Here is a 19484-nt window from a genome sequence, read left to right as displayed (position 1 = left end):
CTTGCATGTTGCCATACGCCCACGGGGGTATGCCGCTAATGTTAAAGTTGGGATTCGGGAACATTTTGCTGATCCAAGGTTCCCTGTAAACCACAGACCAGGTAGATCCAACGACGACGTTTATAAACTAAGGAACGCTACTAACCTTTTCTGGCTTTCACATTAGCCTTGGATAAGTAAAATTTGCTGCTCAATATTCCAATCGTTGTGCTTGTCGATGTTCTATATTTGTTTTGCTTTCGTCTTTCTGTTTTTTTTATTGTTCCATGTCACATTGACAGTTACCGCTGTCACTGCTAACTCCGAATGTCGCTTCACATCTTTTAACTAAACTGGTATATTTCCAGGTTACGTCTATGATCGCACATGTAGTCCTTTTACACTTTTTAACCGTTTTCAGTACTCAATTATCTTTGTAGCATACTTTCAACTAAAACTCCTGCTTTTTTCGAGTTTTTAGTCTCAAACTCCAAATAACTGTCAATCACTCGATACAGTTCGCCTTATATTGCAGTCGATCCGTCTTTTAACGAATCATCTCGCCGGAGCCTCCAACTGTGGTGTTTTTTACACTTTTATAATTTATTTCCAAATATTTCTTCGATACAATAATCCAATTTATTTAATTCCACGTATTTCATAAAAAAACTAATTCAATCTTTTCCTCCTTTTCCGAATCCTCACTCACTTTTCCTCTTTCACTCCAGTCTCCAGTGGTCTCCACTCTCTTACGGAAGTTCCATCACATACCATTATTAACGATAGACGATAGACCTTGAAAAAAGCCACAACCCATCGGCCGAAATTGCGTATATGCGTACATTTATTTAAATTTTCAGAAAATCGTTGAAATTTCTAGAAAAGAGTTTAAGAAATGCTCTGGCCTTTTTAATACTCCTTACACCTATTAGAAGATATGCAGGTTATAGAGGCTTAATTAATTATGTAAAGCAAACATTTTATAAATTTACCACGCAAAAAAAGTATAATTTTGAAAATATCCCAGCTTTTATCATGGCTATTTGTTTTGAACATGCTATTTGGGCTACGAAATGGTGAGTTGACATCCGGGAAGGGGCGGCTAACATAGCTCTGGCCCTCACAAGTTCCAATACTCACGCTTCCACGGGTCTTGCAATGACTACTTACCGCCAGCTAAGGGTTGCGTACTGGTAGTGCGCTGGTAGTGTAACCTGGGCACTGTAGTCCTTCTGACATGAGCTAGAGTGAGATGGTGCGTCCTGTGGGGTCTGCCTAGGATGTGGTGGGGTTCGACAGTGGGCTCTGTTGAACTTCTATAAAAAGCTGCATGTGTCCCCAAGCAGGCCCTATCAAAGCGACCGTGTGCCGCTCAAAGAGCTCTAGCCTAGTCCTGGTGTTGGGTTGGACTTTAAACAAATTTGACCCGACTGATCGAACGTCTGTCCACCAAAGAGGTGGCGTCTGTTCACCAAGGAGCTGCCATCCGACGTATAAAACGGGTCAATACCGAAGCTCCATCACTGCTAGAGATTCAAACAGCCATCCAAAGCATGAAATCGAATAAAGCCCCAGGGGTCGATCGTGTTGGGTTTGAGTAAAGTGTCTTCAGCGTGTGTTAATAGATTCACATTCACACATCAGTGTGTCAATCGGCGAGCAGCAAGCCATGACTTTTCCTCTTCCAGTCAGTGGCGTGCACACGCATCCACGGGGAGTCGCTGTCATAACTTCATTCCGGCCATTTAGGGCCACACATTTTGGCGATCCTGTCAGTCTATTTTTTGGATCCTGTCGCAGATTTCATGAGGTGAGTTGAATTCAAGTGGTTAAATTGTGACGAGTGATATATTTCAGTCTGCAAAATCACAAGGCGCGTCTCGAAGACCGTCGGAAAATGGTTTGTGGTTTGCTAAATCACAAGATGCGTCTCGAAGACCGTCGGAAAATAGTTTGTGGTTTGCAAAATCACAAGACGCGTCTAGAAGACCGTCGAAAAATGGTTTGTGGTGGTGCATCTGAAAGCCTCGCCGTGGAAGACCGTAAGAAATTGGTTTGTGTTTTGAAAATTACATAATGCGCGCCTGGAAGATCGGTGGAAATGGTTTGTGGTCTGGAAAACTATAAAGCGTGACCGAAAATAATGTTTTGTAGTTTGTGAAACTACAAGGTGCGTATGGAAGACTAACGGAAAATGGTTTACGATCTAGAAAATTTCAAAGTCCAGCGAGCATTGATTTTAATTAAAACATATTAAGATTTCAAGCCACTTGGCGATGTACATGAGACTACCAGTTGAGCTATGATATAACGAAATCTGAGAGAAATGGAGAAATATTCAATGCTGTACTGTTCGGAAAGCCAAATATATTATCTAGAAATTGATCTTGGAATGTACTGACTTAGTAGCCATAGCGAGATCACCTGAAGGAGCAGATATCTTGGAAATTGAAAAATTAAAAATTAATATGGTTGCCGGTTTTTACAAAGCTATTCGGAAGTTCGAATTTATTATGCGTAAGATTAGTTTGGAGTTATTGGCTAGCAATACTACTTGATGCCAAAGGGTTAATAGTGTACTGCGAAACTAAAAATTGGATTAAGTGTACGGATATGGAATGGATTTGAATTGGATTTGGATTGGCTTTGAATTGGATTTGTATTGGATCGGATTTTGGTTTGGATTTGAATTAGAATTGAATTGGATTTACATTAGAATTGGATTGGATTCGGATTGGATATGGATTGGATTCGGATTGTATTTGGATTGGATTTCGATTGGATTTGAATTGGATTAGGATTGGATTTGTATTGGATTTGGACTGGATTTGGATTGGATTTGGATTAAATTTGGATTGAATTTGAATTGAGTTTGGATTAGATTTGGATTGGATTAGATTGGATTGGATTTAGATTGGATTTAAATTAGATTTGGATTGAATTTGCGTTGGATTTGATTTGGATTGAATTTGGATTAACATGGATTTTCTCATCTTTATTATGTTGTTCTTAAATCTTCTTAGTAATGAAGTTCAACACCGCTTAGTTTTGGATTGCATTTGGGTAAGATTTGGAAAGTTTTTTGGAAGAAATTGTCATTGTATTTAACAAACAAAAGAAGCCCATTGTCTTCGTAAATTTGTTGTACTCTAATTATCCAACGAAAGTATGAATCACGTTTTATCTTTCGCGACTCACGGTTTGGGAACTCACACTCTGAATCATTGTTCTGGTATTGAAACCATGATGTTGAGTCAAGTTTATTTTGGTGTGCAGTTTTCAATTTAGTTAACCGGTTGCTCAATTGCATCCAATGTTCACCTTCGTTTCATTTAAATAACCTAGGAGAAAAACAAGCATTGCATCCTATGCTGGAAGATTTTTTTTTGCGTTTTTAATGAGAGAAGAAGGAAAATGTTGGGTTTGAGTGAAGTGCCTTCAGCGTGTGTTAATAGATTCACACATCAGTGTGTCAATCGGCGAACAGCAAGCCATGACTTTTCCTCTTCCAGTCAGACCTCCGCGGCGTGCACACGCATCCACGGGGATTCGCTGTCATAACTTCATTCCGGTTATTTAGGGCCACACAGATCGCATATCAGCCGAGATGCTCAAAGCTGACCCCATGACATCCGCTCAACTACTGCATCGTTTATTTCGTAATATCTGGGACACCGCAATTTTCCCGGTCGACTGGATGGAAGGTATCTTAGTGACGGTGCCCAAAAAGGGTGACCTGACTGTATGCGATAACTGGGAGGCATTATGTTGCTGTGTACCGTTCTCAAAGTTCTATGCAAAATTATCCTAGCCCGGATTCAGGTGAAGATCGATACGACTGTCCGGCGGCAGCAGGCCGGTTTCCGTGCCGGAAGATCCTGTGTGGACCATATTGTCACGCTCCGCATCATTCTGGAGCAGGTCAACGAATTCCAAGAGCCCTTTACTTGGTATTCATTGACTACGAAAAAGCTTTCGACCGTCTCAATCACGAGAATATGTGGGGCGCCCTGAGACGCAAGAGGGCTCCTGAGAAAATCATCGGCCTCATCGAGGCACAGTACGAGGCCTTTTCGTGTAGAGTGCTGCACAATGGGGTCTTGTCCGACCCTATCCGGGTCGTAGCTGATGTAAGGCAAGGATGTATTCTATCACCGTTACTGTTCCTCGTCGTAATCGACGAGATTCTGGTAGATGCGATTGACCGTGAACCAAACCGCGGGCTGTTATGACAGCCAATAACAAGGGAGCACCTAAACGACTTCGAATTGGCTGATGACGTTGCACTCCTCGCGCAACGGCGCTCTGATATGCAGAGTGAGTTCAACGACCTTGCCGAGCGCTCCTCTTCGGCATGTTTAGTCATCAACGTCAACAAAACCAAATCGTTGGATGTAAACACGGTGACTTCTTCCAGTTTCATAGAAGCCGTGCGACCAGTGGAGAATGTTGAAAGCTTCCAATATCTTGGTAGCCAAATGGCGTCAGACGGCGGTACCAAGATCGACATAGGCGCACGGGTCAAGAAAGCAATGGCTGCCTTTGGGAGTTTAAGAAATATCTGGAAAAACAGGCAGATAAGTGAACGCACCAAAATACGAATTTTCAACTCTAACGTGAAATCTGTGCTGTTATACGCTAGCGAAACATGGTGTGTATCAGTGGAGAACACTCAACGGCTGCAGGTGTTCATTAAAAGATGCCTGCGGTATATAATTCGGGCCTGGTGGCCTCACAACTGGATCTCAAACAACGAGTTCCATCGTCGTTGTCACCAGAGGCCAATAGCAACAGAAATTCAGGATCGAAAGTGGGCTGGGTCCATTTTTACACTCTACAAAGGGGCGGAAACGAAATCTGTAAACAAGCATTAGACTGGAACCCAGCGGGACATCGCAGCAGAGGCAGACCCAGATGCTCATGGCGGCGAAGCCTCAATAAAGAAATAAAAGTCGACCGAAATCTAGCCTGGCAACAGCGATAGCCGGGCAACGCTCAGGATGGAGAGCTTTCAAGTCGACCCTTTGCACCACCGGATGTGTACAGGATTCATAAGTTGTAAGTAAGAAGAACACAGCTCGTATATTAACAGAACACACACTGAAAATAGTGAACCACAACACACATGAAACCACAGACAAAATGAAACTAACATTATTTAGGAATTGAAAGACAAACCAGTTTACTGCACAAAAGCCAACAAGGGCAATTCAATTGTCATTTTAGATAAAATTAGTTACGATAACCTTATGATTGAAAAACTTAACAATGGTTGCTGCAGGAAAAAAAGAAAAGATCCTTTAGCAGATATTGTGAAAAAAGTAGACAAACCCATCTAAGAATTCCTTGTTTATGAGGTTTCATCACCGCGAGAAACTTATTGATTGATTTTCATTGGCTTGGCCATGGCCATCTAAGAATGTAAAACGAAGCTAGGGATTTATTTTGCTACTACACCTCAATCTTTTTCCGATATTTATCTGGACCGTGTGAGAATCGATTATGGTGATGCCTGTAACTAGGAAGACACCGAGCCTCCGTGCATTGCAGTTTAATCTGAAGCAGATACTTTCTACGATACGATCCTAAGGCCTTCTTGATAGAAAAATTAGAACGTATTCAACATGTGAACGTTGAGCCCCAGAACCAGCCAAACCAAACCAAGCCAAACATGATGGAGCATGTAAGATTACCGCAAATTAAGTTGCAGACTTTTAACGGACATTTGAACGAATGGATTAATTTTCGCGATTTATTAACGTCTCTCATTCATTCGCACGGTGATCTGCCGGACGTTAAAAATTTGCACTATTTATAGGGCTTAAAGGGTGAGCTAAATGAATTGATCGATCCTCTAGCAATTACCGCTGATAATTACCATGCCGCATGAAAGTTGGTCACCAAACGATACGACAATAGCAAACAGCTTAAGCAAAGACAGGTTCAGTCCTTATTTAGTTTATCACACTTGGCTAAGGAATCTGTTTCGGAGTTGCAAGGATTGATTGAAGGCTTTGAAAGGATCGTTCATACACTAGATCAAGTTGTTGAGTTTCAGGAATACGAAGATCCACTTTTGGTCAATATGCTGTTTAATTGATTAGATCCGGTTACGCGTCGATCTTGGGAGGAACATTCTTCAACAAAGGACAAAGACAAGGTCGATGAAACGGTAGACTTCATATAAGCGTCGCAAGTATTGGCATCGATACCGACCAAAACAACGCAATCTAAGGTTGCTCAACCAAACGCTCCAAAGCAATGAGCCTTGGTGGAGCATAGCTTCAACTCTGCGCATGTTCCAACGCAATCATTTTCCAGTTGTGTATGCTGTTCGAAAAGTCATTTCTTGTTTGGTTGTCCGGTGTTCAAAAGACTGTTAGAGATCGCGAGGGAGTGCTTCGGAAACATTAATTTTGCCGCAATTGCTTTTAAGCCCGGACACCAAGGGAAGAGGAAGAAGAAGAAGGGTGACCAAGGTAATCAGTATGGAGCACGCACTCTGTTGGATTCGGGATCCGTATATATATTTGTTTTAGAAAGGCTTTGTCAGCTTTTGAGAGCAGTTCGAGTTAGAGCTAACACCAAGGTACATAGCATCGGTCAAACATCATCATTGGCGAAACATCTGATTCAGATCCACCTTCGATATAGAAGCCGGTTGGTGAAATTTCTGGTTTTACCTGAGGTAACGGTTAACCTTCCTACATCCACGGTGGATACTCAGGGATTGGTCATTCTTGAAGATGTACGGCTAGCAGACCCGGGTTTCTTCAAATCAGCTGGAGTGGATATGGTTCTAGGCATAAACTATTCTTCAATTTTTTCAACGTCTGTCGAAAAATGGCACTCGGAGACAACATGCCCACATTGATCAATTCGGTGTGGCGATACCCAGGGCGATGAATCTTGTTAACTGTAACATGTGAGTAGCTGATCGCTTGAAAGATCTGCTCACACGGTTTTGGGAATGCGAAGAGGTGGCAACTCCAATCAAATCTACCCCCGAGGAAGTCATTTGCGAGGAACAGTTTCTACGAACGGTCCAAAGAACAGAAGAACGACAAGGGACAGACTTCTGCGTTCTGAGGTGGATCACTGCAACTCCGGTGACCTGGACAACCTTTGCAGCTAACAGAGTGTCCAAAATTCAACCACTATCGGACGGATGCTATTGGAACCACGTTAAAGGCAAGGGAAATCCAGCGGACTTGATTTCGCACGGTTTGCAAGCTGCGAATAATCGGTGGTTGTCGGGACTCGACTGACTGCAGAATTCTCTAAAGAATTGGCCGATATGGAGTGTAGAAACCAACGAAGGAGGGAAAGAATAACGGCGTCGCTGCACTGTCGTTAACACCGCGTAGGAATCGTTCAAAAATTACGTCTATCGTTTTTCGGCATTTTCAACCCCCCTCCCCCCTCCTGTCACAACCTGTCACAAATCACTGATCCCCCTCCCCCTGTATGTACAACTGTAAATTATATAACGGTTCGTCTTTTTCGTACACTACTTTTACATGTAACTTAGTGAGAACTCTCTGACTCTCTTAATAGTTAATTAAAATATTTTTCTGCTTATCAAATTGTTTCTAAAATGTAATTAGATACTTTTTCTTGTTGGACGTAACATAAGACGAGACCCCCCCTCTCTCCCTGACACAAACTGTCACAAGTTCTAGACCCCCTCCCCCTCAAACTTTGGACGTAATTTTTGAACGATCCCGTAGACATGCGACGAGTTCAACCAATGGTACATCTCTGAGTTCGATTCTTACAAAGAATTAGTCCGTCGTACTGTGTACTGGTGGAGAATGATGGATCTACTTAAGCTAAGAGATAGAAGATGGAATAGGGAGTTTCTAACCACGGCCGAAAATAAAAGAGCTGAACAAGTACTAATACGCAGAGTCTAAATGAACTCGTTTCCGGAGGAATGGAAAGCTTTGTCCAAGGGATCCACATCTCCATTTAAATCGTCGCTTAGATGGTTTCACCCTTTTATTTCCAAGGTGGTCTATTGCGTATTGGAGGAAGGCTAAACTATTCCGAGGAGCCTGAAGATATGAAGCACCCTCCAATTTTTCCAGGTCGGCATACTTTCACTTTTTTTTATGTTACCAAGAAAGATTGTTGCACGCAAGCTCTCAACTGTTGCTAGCAACTAAGTTGCTAAGATGCTATCGGTCTAAGCCTTCCACAGCAATTTATGGGTGACTTGCCAGCTATAAGAGTGACTGTTTCGAGACCCTTTTCACGCGCTGGAGTTGATTATTTTGGTCCGGTATATGTTAGACCTGGCCCAAGGCGAGCAGCTATGAAGGCATATGTGGCACTCTTTCGTTTGTTTCTGTACGAAGGCCACACTAATGGAATTATTGTGCATTTAGACCAAAACTGTTTGTATGAAGGGGGAAACGCAATGGAGTGCGGCAACGGAACGGCAACGGCAAGCGGATTGTCGACGGTTTGTACTAAAAAATTCCGCATCATTGCCGCTGTTGCAAAACGCAATGCATGCGGATTTGCCGGACAGGTTTCATATGACGTTTCAAGTTTTGAAGAAATTCTTATTTTTTTAAAAGATGATTTTGATCATTTCTAGAGACGATTTAATTTCAATTATTTAAATAAAATTAATTCTAGTTGATTCAGTGACTGCTTTAAATATATCAGAGCCTCGATCAGAACAGTAGGAATCCTATTTTTTGATGTCTTGAACAGCCGGAAGTTCCTGCAGGAAATGCAGAGGCTCAGAAGTGTTACTCCTTCAGGAATTGCACCGGCAGTTCATCAAGAAATTGTTTCGGAAGTTTTTGCTGAAATCGCTCCGGATGTTCCTCTGGAGAAACCTTCAGAGTTTCTTCGAAGTTTCTTCAGTAATTCCTTCGGAAAATCCTCCAGGAATTCCTTAAGAAGTTCCTTCACAAATTCCTTCAGAATCCAGGAAGTTCCTCCACGAATTCCTCCGTAAGTTCCCCCAAGAGTTCCTCCGGAAGTTCCTCCAAGAGTTCCTCAAGAAATTCCGCATGGAGTTCCACCAGGAATTCCTCCAAAAGCTCCTCCGCGAATTCCACCGGATGTTCCTCAAGATTCTTTCGAAAGTTTCTCCTTCGGAAATTCCTCCAAAAATTCCTCCGGAAATTCCTACAAAAGTTCTTCCAGAAGTTCCTCCAGCAGTTCATCCGGAAATTCCTCCAGGAATTTCTCCGGAAGTTCCTGCAAAAACTCCTTCGGAAGTTCCGTAAGTTCTTCCAAGAGTTCCTTTGAAAGTTCCTCCAAAAGATCTCCCGGAAGTTGCTCTAACAATTCCTCCTAATGATTCTCCAGGAATTCCTCCGCAAGCTCCTCAAGATTCCTTCAGAAGTTCCTCCAGTAATTCCATCGGACATTCCTTCGGAGGTTCCTCCAGTAATTTCTTCGGAAGTTCCTTCAGGAGTTCCTGCGAAAATTCATTCGGAAGTTCCTTCGTAAGTTTCCCCAAGAGTTCCTTCGAAAGTTCCTCCAAGAGTTCCTCTGGATGTTCCTCTAAGAGTTCTTCAGGAAATTTCTCTAAAAGTTCCTCAAGAAATAATTCCTAATAGAGTTCCACCAGAAATTCCTCCGAATGCTCCTCCACAAATTTCTCCGGAAGTTCCTCAAGATTCCTTCGGAAGTTCCTGCAGTAATTCCTCCAAGAGTTCCTCCGGAAATTCCTACAGAAGTTCTTCCAAAAGTTCCTCCAGAAATTCCTCCGGAAGCTCCTCCGGAAGTTCCTCTAGATTCCTTCGGAAGTTCAGGAGTTCCTTAAGAAGTTCCATCAGGAATTATTTCAGAAGTTCCTGCGAAAATTCCTTCGTTGGTTCCTCCGTAAGTTCCCCCAAGAGTTCTTCCGAATGTTCCTTTAGGTATTCTTCCGAAAGGTTCTCCTGGAATTCCTTCGGAAGTTCCTCCAGGAATTTCTCCGGAAGTTCCTCTAGGAATTCCTCCGGAAGTTCCTCCAGGAATTCCCCCGAAAGTTCCTCCAGGAATTCCTCCGGAAGTTCCTCCAGGAATTCCTCCGGAAGTTCCTCCAGGAATTCCCCCGGAAGTTTGTCCAGGAATTCCCCCGGAAGTTTGTCAAGGAATTCCCCTGGAAGTTCCTCAAGGGATTCCCCCGGAAGTTCCTCAAGGAATTCCCCCGGAAGTTCCTCAAGGAATTCCCCCGGAAGTTCCTCCAGGAATTCCGCCGGAATTTCCTCATGGATTTCCACCGAAAGTTCCTCCAGGATTTCCACTGGAATTTCCTCCAGGAATTCCTCCTGAAGTTCCTCCAGGAATTCCTCTGGAAGTTCCTCCAGGATTTCCCCTGGAAGGACCTCCCGGAATTCCTCCTGAAGTTCCTCCAGGAACTCTTGAAGGATCTTTCGAAGATTTTTTCCGGAAGTTCCTCAAGGTATTTCTACGGAAGTTTCTCAAGGAATTCCTACGGAAGTTCCTTCAGGAATTCCTACGTAAGTTTCTTCAGGAATTCCTACGGAAGTTCCTTCAGGAATTGGGTCCTAAAATGAAGAACCGATATTCGATTTTATTTCAGGGAACGATGAAGTTAATCATCCTGAACGCGTCAGTTTCTAGGGATTTAGTTTGGATGAACAGTGGATGTTCTCTTGAAATTGGATTTACTTGTTGGACAAAGACAAGTAGAACGACGATTTTATTATTAATAATATAATCATTATTCATTAATGTTTCTTCGAAGTTTTCTCGATTCCCATAAATAATTTTATTCGTTTTCAGCAACCCAGGTTAATCAAGTGGTCCTGATTATGCTTTCATTTTGCATTCTCTGCAGTTCTCTGCTACTAAAAATAATACAAATTTGAATAAAATCATTTCATGCTAAAAGTAAACAAATCTTTCCGCAGCTAGGCATACCTCCGACGAGATTCACCCGGGAAAATAAAATTAATATTCAGCACTGCACGGTATTATCTGTCACAAAATCGAGCCTATTTTGTCGCCGACAATGTCGCTGGCACCAAATTGAAGTTCGGAAGTCGATTTCCACACTTCCAAACGCTTTTAGCATTAGCATTAGCATTAGCATTGAGCAATTCGCACAAATTCGTAGGTGGTACAAGCCAAGACTATTGTATGAGAGTAGCATTACTTTCATCCGTTACCTCAGATATTGATTTGGGACTAATCACTATCTCTTAGATGGAAGCATTGCACTTTCCAATAGTCAAGATCTGTCCTGGCCACGTCCTTGCGAATGCTGAGGAAGGGGAAGGATGGTTAGTTGGACGCCTACTTAAGAAAGATGCAGAGAACTCTACGACCTCTCATAGGTGCCACGGGAGGTTTTGGGATTGTGTGGAAGGTTATAACAGTAGGAATCGTTTTGGTAGAACGTGAAACACAGAAATAACTAAGATAGAAATACAAAGTAGGAAAGGGACGAGCCTGGAATTGAACCCACGACCTCCTGCTTATAAAGCAGAAGCGGTAGCCACTAGACCACCGAGCTCGTCACACTTCCAAACGCTTTTCCGACAATAAATTTTATTTTGACGTTCATGATATCGGAAGTAAAACGTCGGAAGTCGGAATTCAATTCAGTGCTGGCGACACAATAGTTACGGATTTATCCGCTGAGCGTTTCCTTCAGGCTTTAAGAAGGCTTATCTCGCATCGAGGAAAACCAAGCTACATTTTCTTCGACAACGGAACATATTTTGTGGGAGCAAATAACCAGCTGACTGAGCTGAGCAACTTCCTACCGAACCGAGACATCCGAGCAGGTATTACGAAAGGATGTACTGTGCAGAAGACGCAAAGTGGCATTTTATCCCTCCCAGTGAACCCCACTTTGGTGGCCTCTCGGTAGCAGGAGTACGGTCTGATAAAAAGCACTTATTGAAGGCCAATTCAAGACGAAACCGTTTTGATCGTGTGGAAAATGGGGCTCAGTGGAATAGATAGAGTTAGTTATCCGTAGATAGTCAGGTCGTTTTAGTTTCGCTTAAATAAAAAGCTTTGTACGTCGCAAGTGTTAATTATTGGAACCGGGAATCGAGGAGGAAACGCCGTAATTGTGCCAGAGTTCGTTTGAGTCGGGACTGTGATCACCTCATACAGTCCACCCAATCCCACCCGCTGAGGAATAGCGAGTTGAAGGCACCTCGCTAGGATAAGGATCCGTTTGGCAGGATCGTCATCCATCCACAACCCCGAAGAAAAGCTTGTTGGTCAGGCGCGCGGAAGTATTGTTATCGCCTAATGATTATTATGGCGAATCAATACGCAAGAACCAAAATGCATTAGATTTGTTTTAGAAACAACTCAAAAACACATCAATATATCCCCCAATAAAGTAGTAACAAGAAACTTAATTAATGATTTGAGTGTGTTACTTCTATGTGAAGTTAAGCGATTTACAATGATATGGAAATGCTAATATCATCTTCCAAACTTAGACGTACATGTTAATGATAGAATTAGAGGCGAAAGTATAGAATTGATAGTTTCGTTAGGATACGGCAGGCATGAAGTCGATTTGACAGCTGTGGAAATATATCAGCTTCCACTTACCTCTGTAGCCACTTGGCACTTTTGTCGTCCATTGGCGGGTACTGGCGGCCCTTGGACTTCCCTAGACACTTGTTCTTGTTTTCGTTCACAATCTGGCAGTAGAAGCCCTTCTTATTGTCGAACCGGAGGTGTTCGCTGTAGTCGAACGTCGGCGAGAGCTTCAGGAATCGCTGCAGTTCCATCATCACCTCCACCGGGTTGGATTTGAGCTGCTCGCCGTCGATTATGTGCAACTGCTGCTGCGGGTAGTAGGCCAACCATCGCTCCAGGTGCTGGGCATACTTGCCCGGATTGAGACACCGGTTACGAAGATCCCGCAACGGTTTTGGCGCCGAGTCGCTTGCCATGATGACCTGAAAAAATGATAATCAGTTTTTTGCAGACTTAACCAAGTTATTTATCGAAAAGAAAGAAATCAAACCTGATAGAAGCTGTAATTGTTAGCGATCGGATCACCGTGAGCCTTGATGTGCTGATACCATGAGTAGGCCCGCTTCGCGGGTGATATTAGAATTGTGACTAGTTTGGCGTGGGCGAGTAGAGCGTGCGCTCGGCGTGGGACCAATTCCCCGTCGAAGTAGGTTGCCGATTTCTCGAACATGTAGCGACCGTTGGTGCCGTTCGGTTGAACGGGGAAGAAGTTCTGATACCAGTCCAAACCGCGGTAGTAATTGTTTCCATTAAAGAACTGTATTTCTTCAAATGTATCCGGATTCGGAAGGTTACTGGCGACGGCGGGATGCAAACTAAGGAAGGTGTACAGGGCAGTGGTTCCAGTTTTCTGGGGTCCTATGACCAAGAACTTGGGCAGTGTTTCACAGCTTTTGTTGCGGGACCAGATCTTGATGTGGCGCGGATCATCACAGGGGTTGCCCCAGATAGGGTCCGTTTCATCAGGATGAAGTTTGAAATAGGTTTCTCCGAGCTGGAGTGGTGGGGCTGAGGTCAGTTTGAGATTGGTCCAACAGCGGATGAATTTTATGACGGATTCGAAAGTGTAGAGGGCAAGACGATCGCTACCGTAGTTCGACATATGGGTCATGAAAATGTTGATCGGATTGTAGACAATGGTTTGAAACAGTTCACCGCCTTGTATGGACTCATCGAGCTTGTCGCGACCTCCGGGGTAGCGATCGATGTACATGGTGTGAGTGAATAAGCCGCAGGTTTGACGAGGGAGGACCATGATGTTTCGGTGGATAAATCCTCGGCGTAGTCTAGCTGGTCGAAGGTGTGGATATTCTTCGGTAGAGGTTACTTTGATGTTCCAAACTTTTTTCCAAGCCATGTATAGAAGTTCGTGCGCGGGGTACACTCCAGAGTGATGAGGGGAAACCGAATATCCGGAATCACTTGGAATGCCCTTCTCTTTAGCGAAGTCTTTGTTAAGGATCATGTCGTTCATTAGGGTTGTCAAGTTATCATACAAATGTGGCTGCTGGTGGTTCCACATGTGTGAAAACCAAGTAAAATGCTGAACATTTCGTAGAAGCATGTCATCGCCGAGATTTTCATCATGAGTTCCATGATGGAAATACTTTCCAGAGAATCCTAAATTGAACCTGAATCCAGGAACCATACTACGAATCCGATTCTGGGTGGCAATCAGTGCGTGAACGTCATCAGGTTTCAACCGTGTGCCCTTCTCTCCGACGAAAATGTCATCGACATCGATCAGTATTCGTCTCTCCAAATTCAAACTCAATTGACCATGACTCAAGTAAGAGAGTGCATCCAGAAATAGAAGCCTATGCAACCAGAACTTCAACCCCGAGCCAAACAACACCCTCTGGATTCCATCAACCCTTCCGTGATCTTGAATAACCGTTGCCAACGGTGGTTGCACTCCATCGGTAGGATAGTCCTGAGTATTCCTTTGAGCCCATTCAAGTGGCTCATACGAACTGTGATTATGCTGGAAGATAGCCCAATCACCGCCAGGTAACGGACCCCATGCTGTATCCCCTGCCCTGGTCAATCTCAGCACAGGTGATCCCGGATTTAGACTAGCATCTCTCAGTCGAAGATTCGTATGTACAAATAGTGGAAACCCACGAAGTTGAGCTCCTACCAGGGTCTCCTCGCTTGGCGCTACGAACCCAATGATTCCAACCGAATAGTCCCTACAATACTTATCCAATAGCTGCCGGTTCCAATTGTCCATCTGTAGATACTTTTCTAGATTCTCGAACACAATCACTCCGTAACGTCCTTTGTCCTGGATGGTGAGCACCGGAACGTTCTTACCGGCCACTTCCACTTTATATCTGTAAAGATGAGAAGAAAATTATAAAACCCATTAGCGTCGAAACGACAATGTTACAGGCAGCAAGTTCATTCCGATCTTACTCAATTAACAATATCATAAATCATAAGTTTTCCAATAAAAGCCGGAGAAAGGGCACACGTTTTCCGGAAGGACAAGGTATCGAACCGCACACACTATCTCTCGATTACTTCCCTCACCTTCTCCAACATTGGAGCGCTCGAACAGATGGTGCGTTGTAGAATAGAAACATAGGAAATCGGATGGCATTCCCCTGCACCGACCGATAGTTCGATTGAGGCGAACTTTTCCAAGCTGGTTCTACCATTATATCATAAAACTGTGGCTTGTGAGCTCTCTTGGAAACTTATTCTCGGTCTGGGTAAACCCGGAAAGATGAAAAGCAGCAAAAGGGCAAACTTGTCTTGTGAGAGCTTTGTGGCCAAGCGGGGGCCATTTCTTACACACTCGCCTTCACTTTTCTGTTGCAGTTTCGGTTTCAAAGGGAAGACTAATTTGTGGGTTGCGTGACTTTCGATTCCTAAGAGGGGTATTTGTCAGGTGCTACCGAGTCTATCTTTGTATCAGTTGTGCAGTTGAACCGAGAAAGGTCGGGAAGTGCTAGGTTATAAAATAGGTAAGCTCGTTGATAGCAATAAATATTTTTCCAGAGTTCTTATAAAGTGATTTATTTGTCAATTATTACGATTATTTTTGTTTTGAGATAGAAACAGAAAGTTATTGAAATAAAGTCATGAGGATTCCCATCCGATACAGCTAGTGATGACAAATGACATATATGTCAATAAACTCATTTAGATGTATAAGCTTAATTGACTTAACTGATTCTCCGACTTATAATCACTGGCGAAGTTGAGCTGGGGCACGGTGGGGCACGTGACCACCAAATCGAATATTTCCCCAATAATTCAGTTACACACGCCAAAGTTGTTCTGAAAAAAAAACAAAGAAGGAAACTAAGAAGGTGTTCCAGGAATCCTTTGGAAAATTCTTTTATGAATTCCTTCAGTAATTCCTCCGGAAACTCTTCCAGAAATTTCCAAAAAACCTTGGGATTTCATTTGGGAATTCCTTTAGAAATTCCTTCAGGAAATTTGGAAGGAATTTTATATTGTTTGGAATTTCTGGAAAAAATTTCAAAGGCCTTTCGGGAGGTTTTCCAAAAGAATCCCTGGAGGAATGCTCAAAGGAACTACTGAGAGATTTTGTAAATTATTCCTGGAGGAGTTCCTGAAAGAATTTTCCAACAAAAATTGGAGACAAATGAAGCGCTTATACAGCCAAACAAATGCATTTTCGTCTGAAACACTAGCTTATTCAGCTTGAATTGTTTGTTGGGTTCTAAAGGGTTTTCTTCTCGAGAAATTTTAGAAGAAATTCCTGGATGAATTTCCAAATGATTTCTGGAAGGAATTTCCGTTAAACATTCTGAACAGATTAAAAAAAAATGAGTGAATTTTTGAAAGATTTTCCTAAATAGTTATGACAGGAATCCACGGAATAATTTGCCTCCAAACAAATATCTATTGAAATTTCATATAAATTTCTAAATTTCTACAGGAATTTCTTCAGAAACTCTTGCAAGAAATCCTTCAGGAACATTTGAAAGAATTCCTTCGGGAATTTCTCCGGGAATTCTTTCGAATTCAAGCTGAATAAGCTAGGGTTTCAGCCGGAAATGCCTATTTTTGACTGTATAAGCGCTTCATTCGTTTCCAGTTTTGTTGGAAAATTCTTTCAAGAACTCCTCCAGGAAGTATTTACAAAATCTCCTTTGAACATTCCTCCAAGGATTCTTTTGGAACAATATAATGGATACAACAATAAATGGAACAATATAAAATTCCTTCCAAATTTCCTGAAAGAAATTCTACGGAATTCCCAAATGAAATTTCCGGAGGATTCACAAAAGAATTTAATTTACTCTACAAGAGTGTTATAAATCCAATATACCAAAATGTTACTAGGGTAGTGAAACAGTATTGTTCTGCCAAAAAAAACCCGAAAGTTTCGGGATTGCAGTCCTCCATTTATGACAAGCAGTGCCTTTGTCATAAATGAGTTATTGTGGCTTATGTATAACCAAAACCTGTCCTATATGAGTTGACGCAACTAAATCGGTGTAAATTCGATTAATTTGCTCATAATACTGCTTTGGATATTCTGAAGCATAGTTTGGGACTTTACTTCAGGGATTGCTTCGGATTTTTTTTTCCAGAAATCCAGGTGATTTTTCATTTATCCAAAAGTTCGTTCGGAAAATTCTCCAAACATTTTTTTCGTAAAAACCTATAGGAATTTATTCGATTAGTCATCCAGAAATTTATTCAAGCATATCTCGCTTAACTTTTCAAAAGGACCTAAGTAACATTTTTTTCATGAATTAATTTGAGTATTGCAATCAAAAGCTTTCATGTTGTTCTGTTGATTGCGCTATTCAAATTAATTCATATTATCTTTCTAAATTTCTACAGGATGGAAAATCGCAGCTAGCCATGCGCGCGGATGGTTGCTTTTGAATTTGCTGTCACGTTTTTTTTTCGTTCCCTAAGAAATAGATTCGGCTGATGTTTATATTTTGTATATGTAAAAGAAGAAAAAAGTTTAAGTGATCTGAAGTTTGAAACTTACGCAGAGACCTTTAATAAAGTATATTTCTTAATTCAGTGCGCGAAATCGTTTGTGTTATTATTATGCGGGACAGTCCCGGATTGAGCCTTCTTGTCCCGCATTGCTATGCGTCCCGGAAAACGTCCCGCATTTCATTGATGAATCTATGAAGTTTGAAGAATCTATGGAATTCGTAGGAAATTGGATCTCGTGAAAATCTGTAACAGATTCGAATATTATCAGAAGAAAAAGATTTGGTGGCTTGTTCATCGGGTCGCGCTACATGAGCATGAAGTGCATATCTTACGAACATTCTTGAAATGGTTCCTATTCAGGCGATTCAACTGACATGGGATGGGCTCCATATGACAGCATCCGACTCCAAAACTTTCCGAACAGTAGAAGGTTCTGAGACATAATGAAGCCCACTTGTCGATTGGTTCTGGGGATGATGTCATTGTAGAGAACTTGGAAAGTAACTCAATGTCCGGAAAAGATATAGTCGAAAATGATCGGTTTGATCCTATACTGGTATGAATGATGTTGCATTTTCGACACTGAGGCACAACAAATTAGGCGAACACCAATCCGTGAAGGTACGCACCATATTTTGGAGCTCTAAGCAGTTCTATTTTGATGTTTATAAATTTCTGTAATATCTGCACACAGCGAGACATCGTTTATAAAAATCGAGAAAAGCAATGGAACAAGGTTACTGCACTGCGGAATTCCCGAACTGTTAAAAGTTTTGCAGAATATTTATAACAATGACGATCCTCTTAACTCGAAACAGACTGATAAATCGCCGAGTTTCTCCAGTTCAGCGAGGATAGCATGGTTCACTACATCGAATATCGCCTTTAGATTTATATACTCAGCATCAATCCCGGTTTCAGATGCATATACACCCGAGTCCTTATGAAAAGTTAAAAATGGGTAAAACCGGCATCGATGTAGTTTTTGTAGCAGGGTAACAGTGACTTCTGTAAAAAAAATATTCAAGCAGCATTGAACAGGGGCACTTTTTGCTGGTAGAAAGGATTTGTAAGATCTACGGATTCAAAAATATTTGAAGATATTCTGACGAGCTTAGGTCATGCCGGTCGAAAGGATTTAAGTCAGCTGAGGTTTAGATTGTGAAACATTTAAATTTTTTTAACTCAGAGAGTTTAGTGTATGTAATTGTTTCTATAAAATCGAATAGTAAAGCATCATACTGGGTGTTAGGAGAGAAATCTCTTTTGAAACGATTTGATATGTTTCAAACTATATAATGCATAAGGTGTCCCGGATTGGCCCCAGAAAAATATGGTCACTTTAGTATACGGGGATGTCTTTAATTAAATATGTGTGGCTCTGTGAAAATATCAGAAATTGATTTCGATTCATTTATTTATCTAAACAGATAACACTGAATCAACAATTTGACGCCACAATACACAGTTCGAGGCCGCATCACTCCATCCTCGAATACGCCACATGCCAAGTCGTTTTGCACCTGGTCTGCCAAACTCGCTCGCTGCGCTCCACGCCGTCTCGTACATGCCGGCTCGGGAGCAAACACCATCTTTGTAGGGTTGCTGTCCGGCATTCTTGTAACATGTCCTGCCCACCGTACCCTTCCGGCTTTAGCTACCTTCTGGATACTGGGTTCGCCGTATAGCTGGGCGAGCACGTGGTTCATTACTCGCCGCCACACACCGTCTTCTTGCACCCGTCTCTCGAATACTCCGAGTCCTTGCAATGCTCTTCGAGCATTGTCCATATTTCATGTCCGTAGAGGACAATCGGTCTTATTAGTGTCTTGTACATGACACATTTGGTGCGGTGGTGAATCTTTTTAGACCGCAGTTTCTTCTGGCGCGATTCGAATGAACTGGTTTGTTCGCCTGAAATCTTCACACAGTTTTGCACACCATCCACCGTTGCTTTGATCAGTCTGGTAAGCTTCCCAGGGAAGCTGTTTTCGTCCACAATTTACCATAGCTCTACGCGGTCTATACTGTCGAATGCCGCCCTGAAATCAATGAACAGATGGTGCGTTGGGTCCCAG

The 19484-nt window shown here is 42.4% G+C and overlaps 1 protein-coding gene across 3 annotated transcripts in view; it reads right to left on the bottom strand.

The window, feature by feature from the left end:
* The window catches only part of LOC134209513 (bifunctional heparan sulfate N-deacetylase/N-sulfotransferase), a 612835-nt gene that overhangs the window by 7828 nt on the left and 585523 nt on the right, over positions 1-19484 (bottom strand). For all 3 annotated transcript variants that reach the window (XM_062685493.1, XM_062685492.1, XM_062685495.1), the window contains 2 exons: positions 12956-14801; positions 12535-12887 (listed from right to left, as the gene is read on the bottom strand). In XM_062685493.1, the coding sequence (XP_062541477.1) occupies positions 12535-12887; positions 12956-14801 (2199 nt within the window). The remainder of the gene's footprint in view (positions 1-12534; positions 12888-12955; positions 14802-19484) is intronic.

The sequence above is a fragment of the Armigeres subalbatus genome, chromosome 2, assembly GCF_024139115.2.
Source record: "Armigeres subalbatus isolate Guangzhou_Male chromosome 2, GZ_Asu_2, whole genome shotgun sequence".
In the NCBI taxonomy this organism is placed as follows: Eukaryota; Metazoa; Arthropoda; class Insecta; order Diptera; family Culicidae; genus Armigeres; species Armigeres subalbatus.
This window is presented reverse-complemented; position numbering and strand designations above follow the sequence as displayed.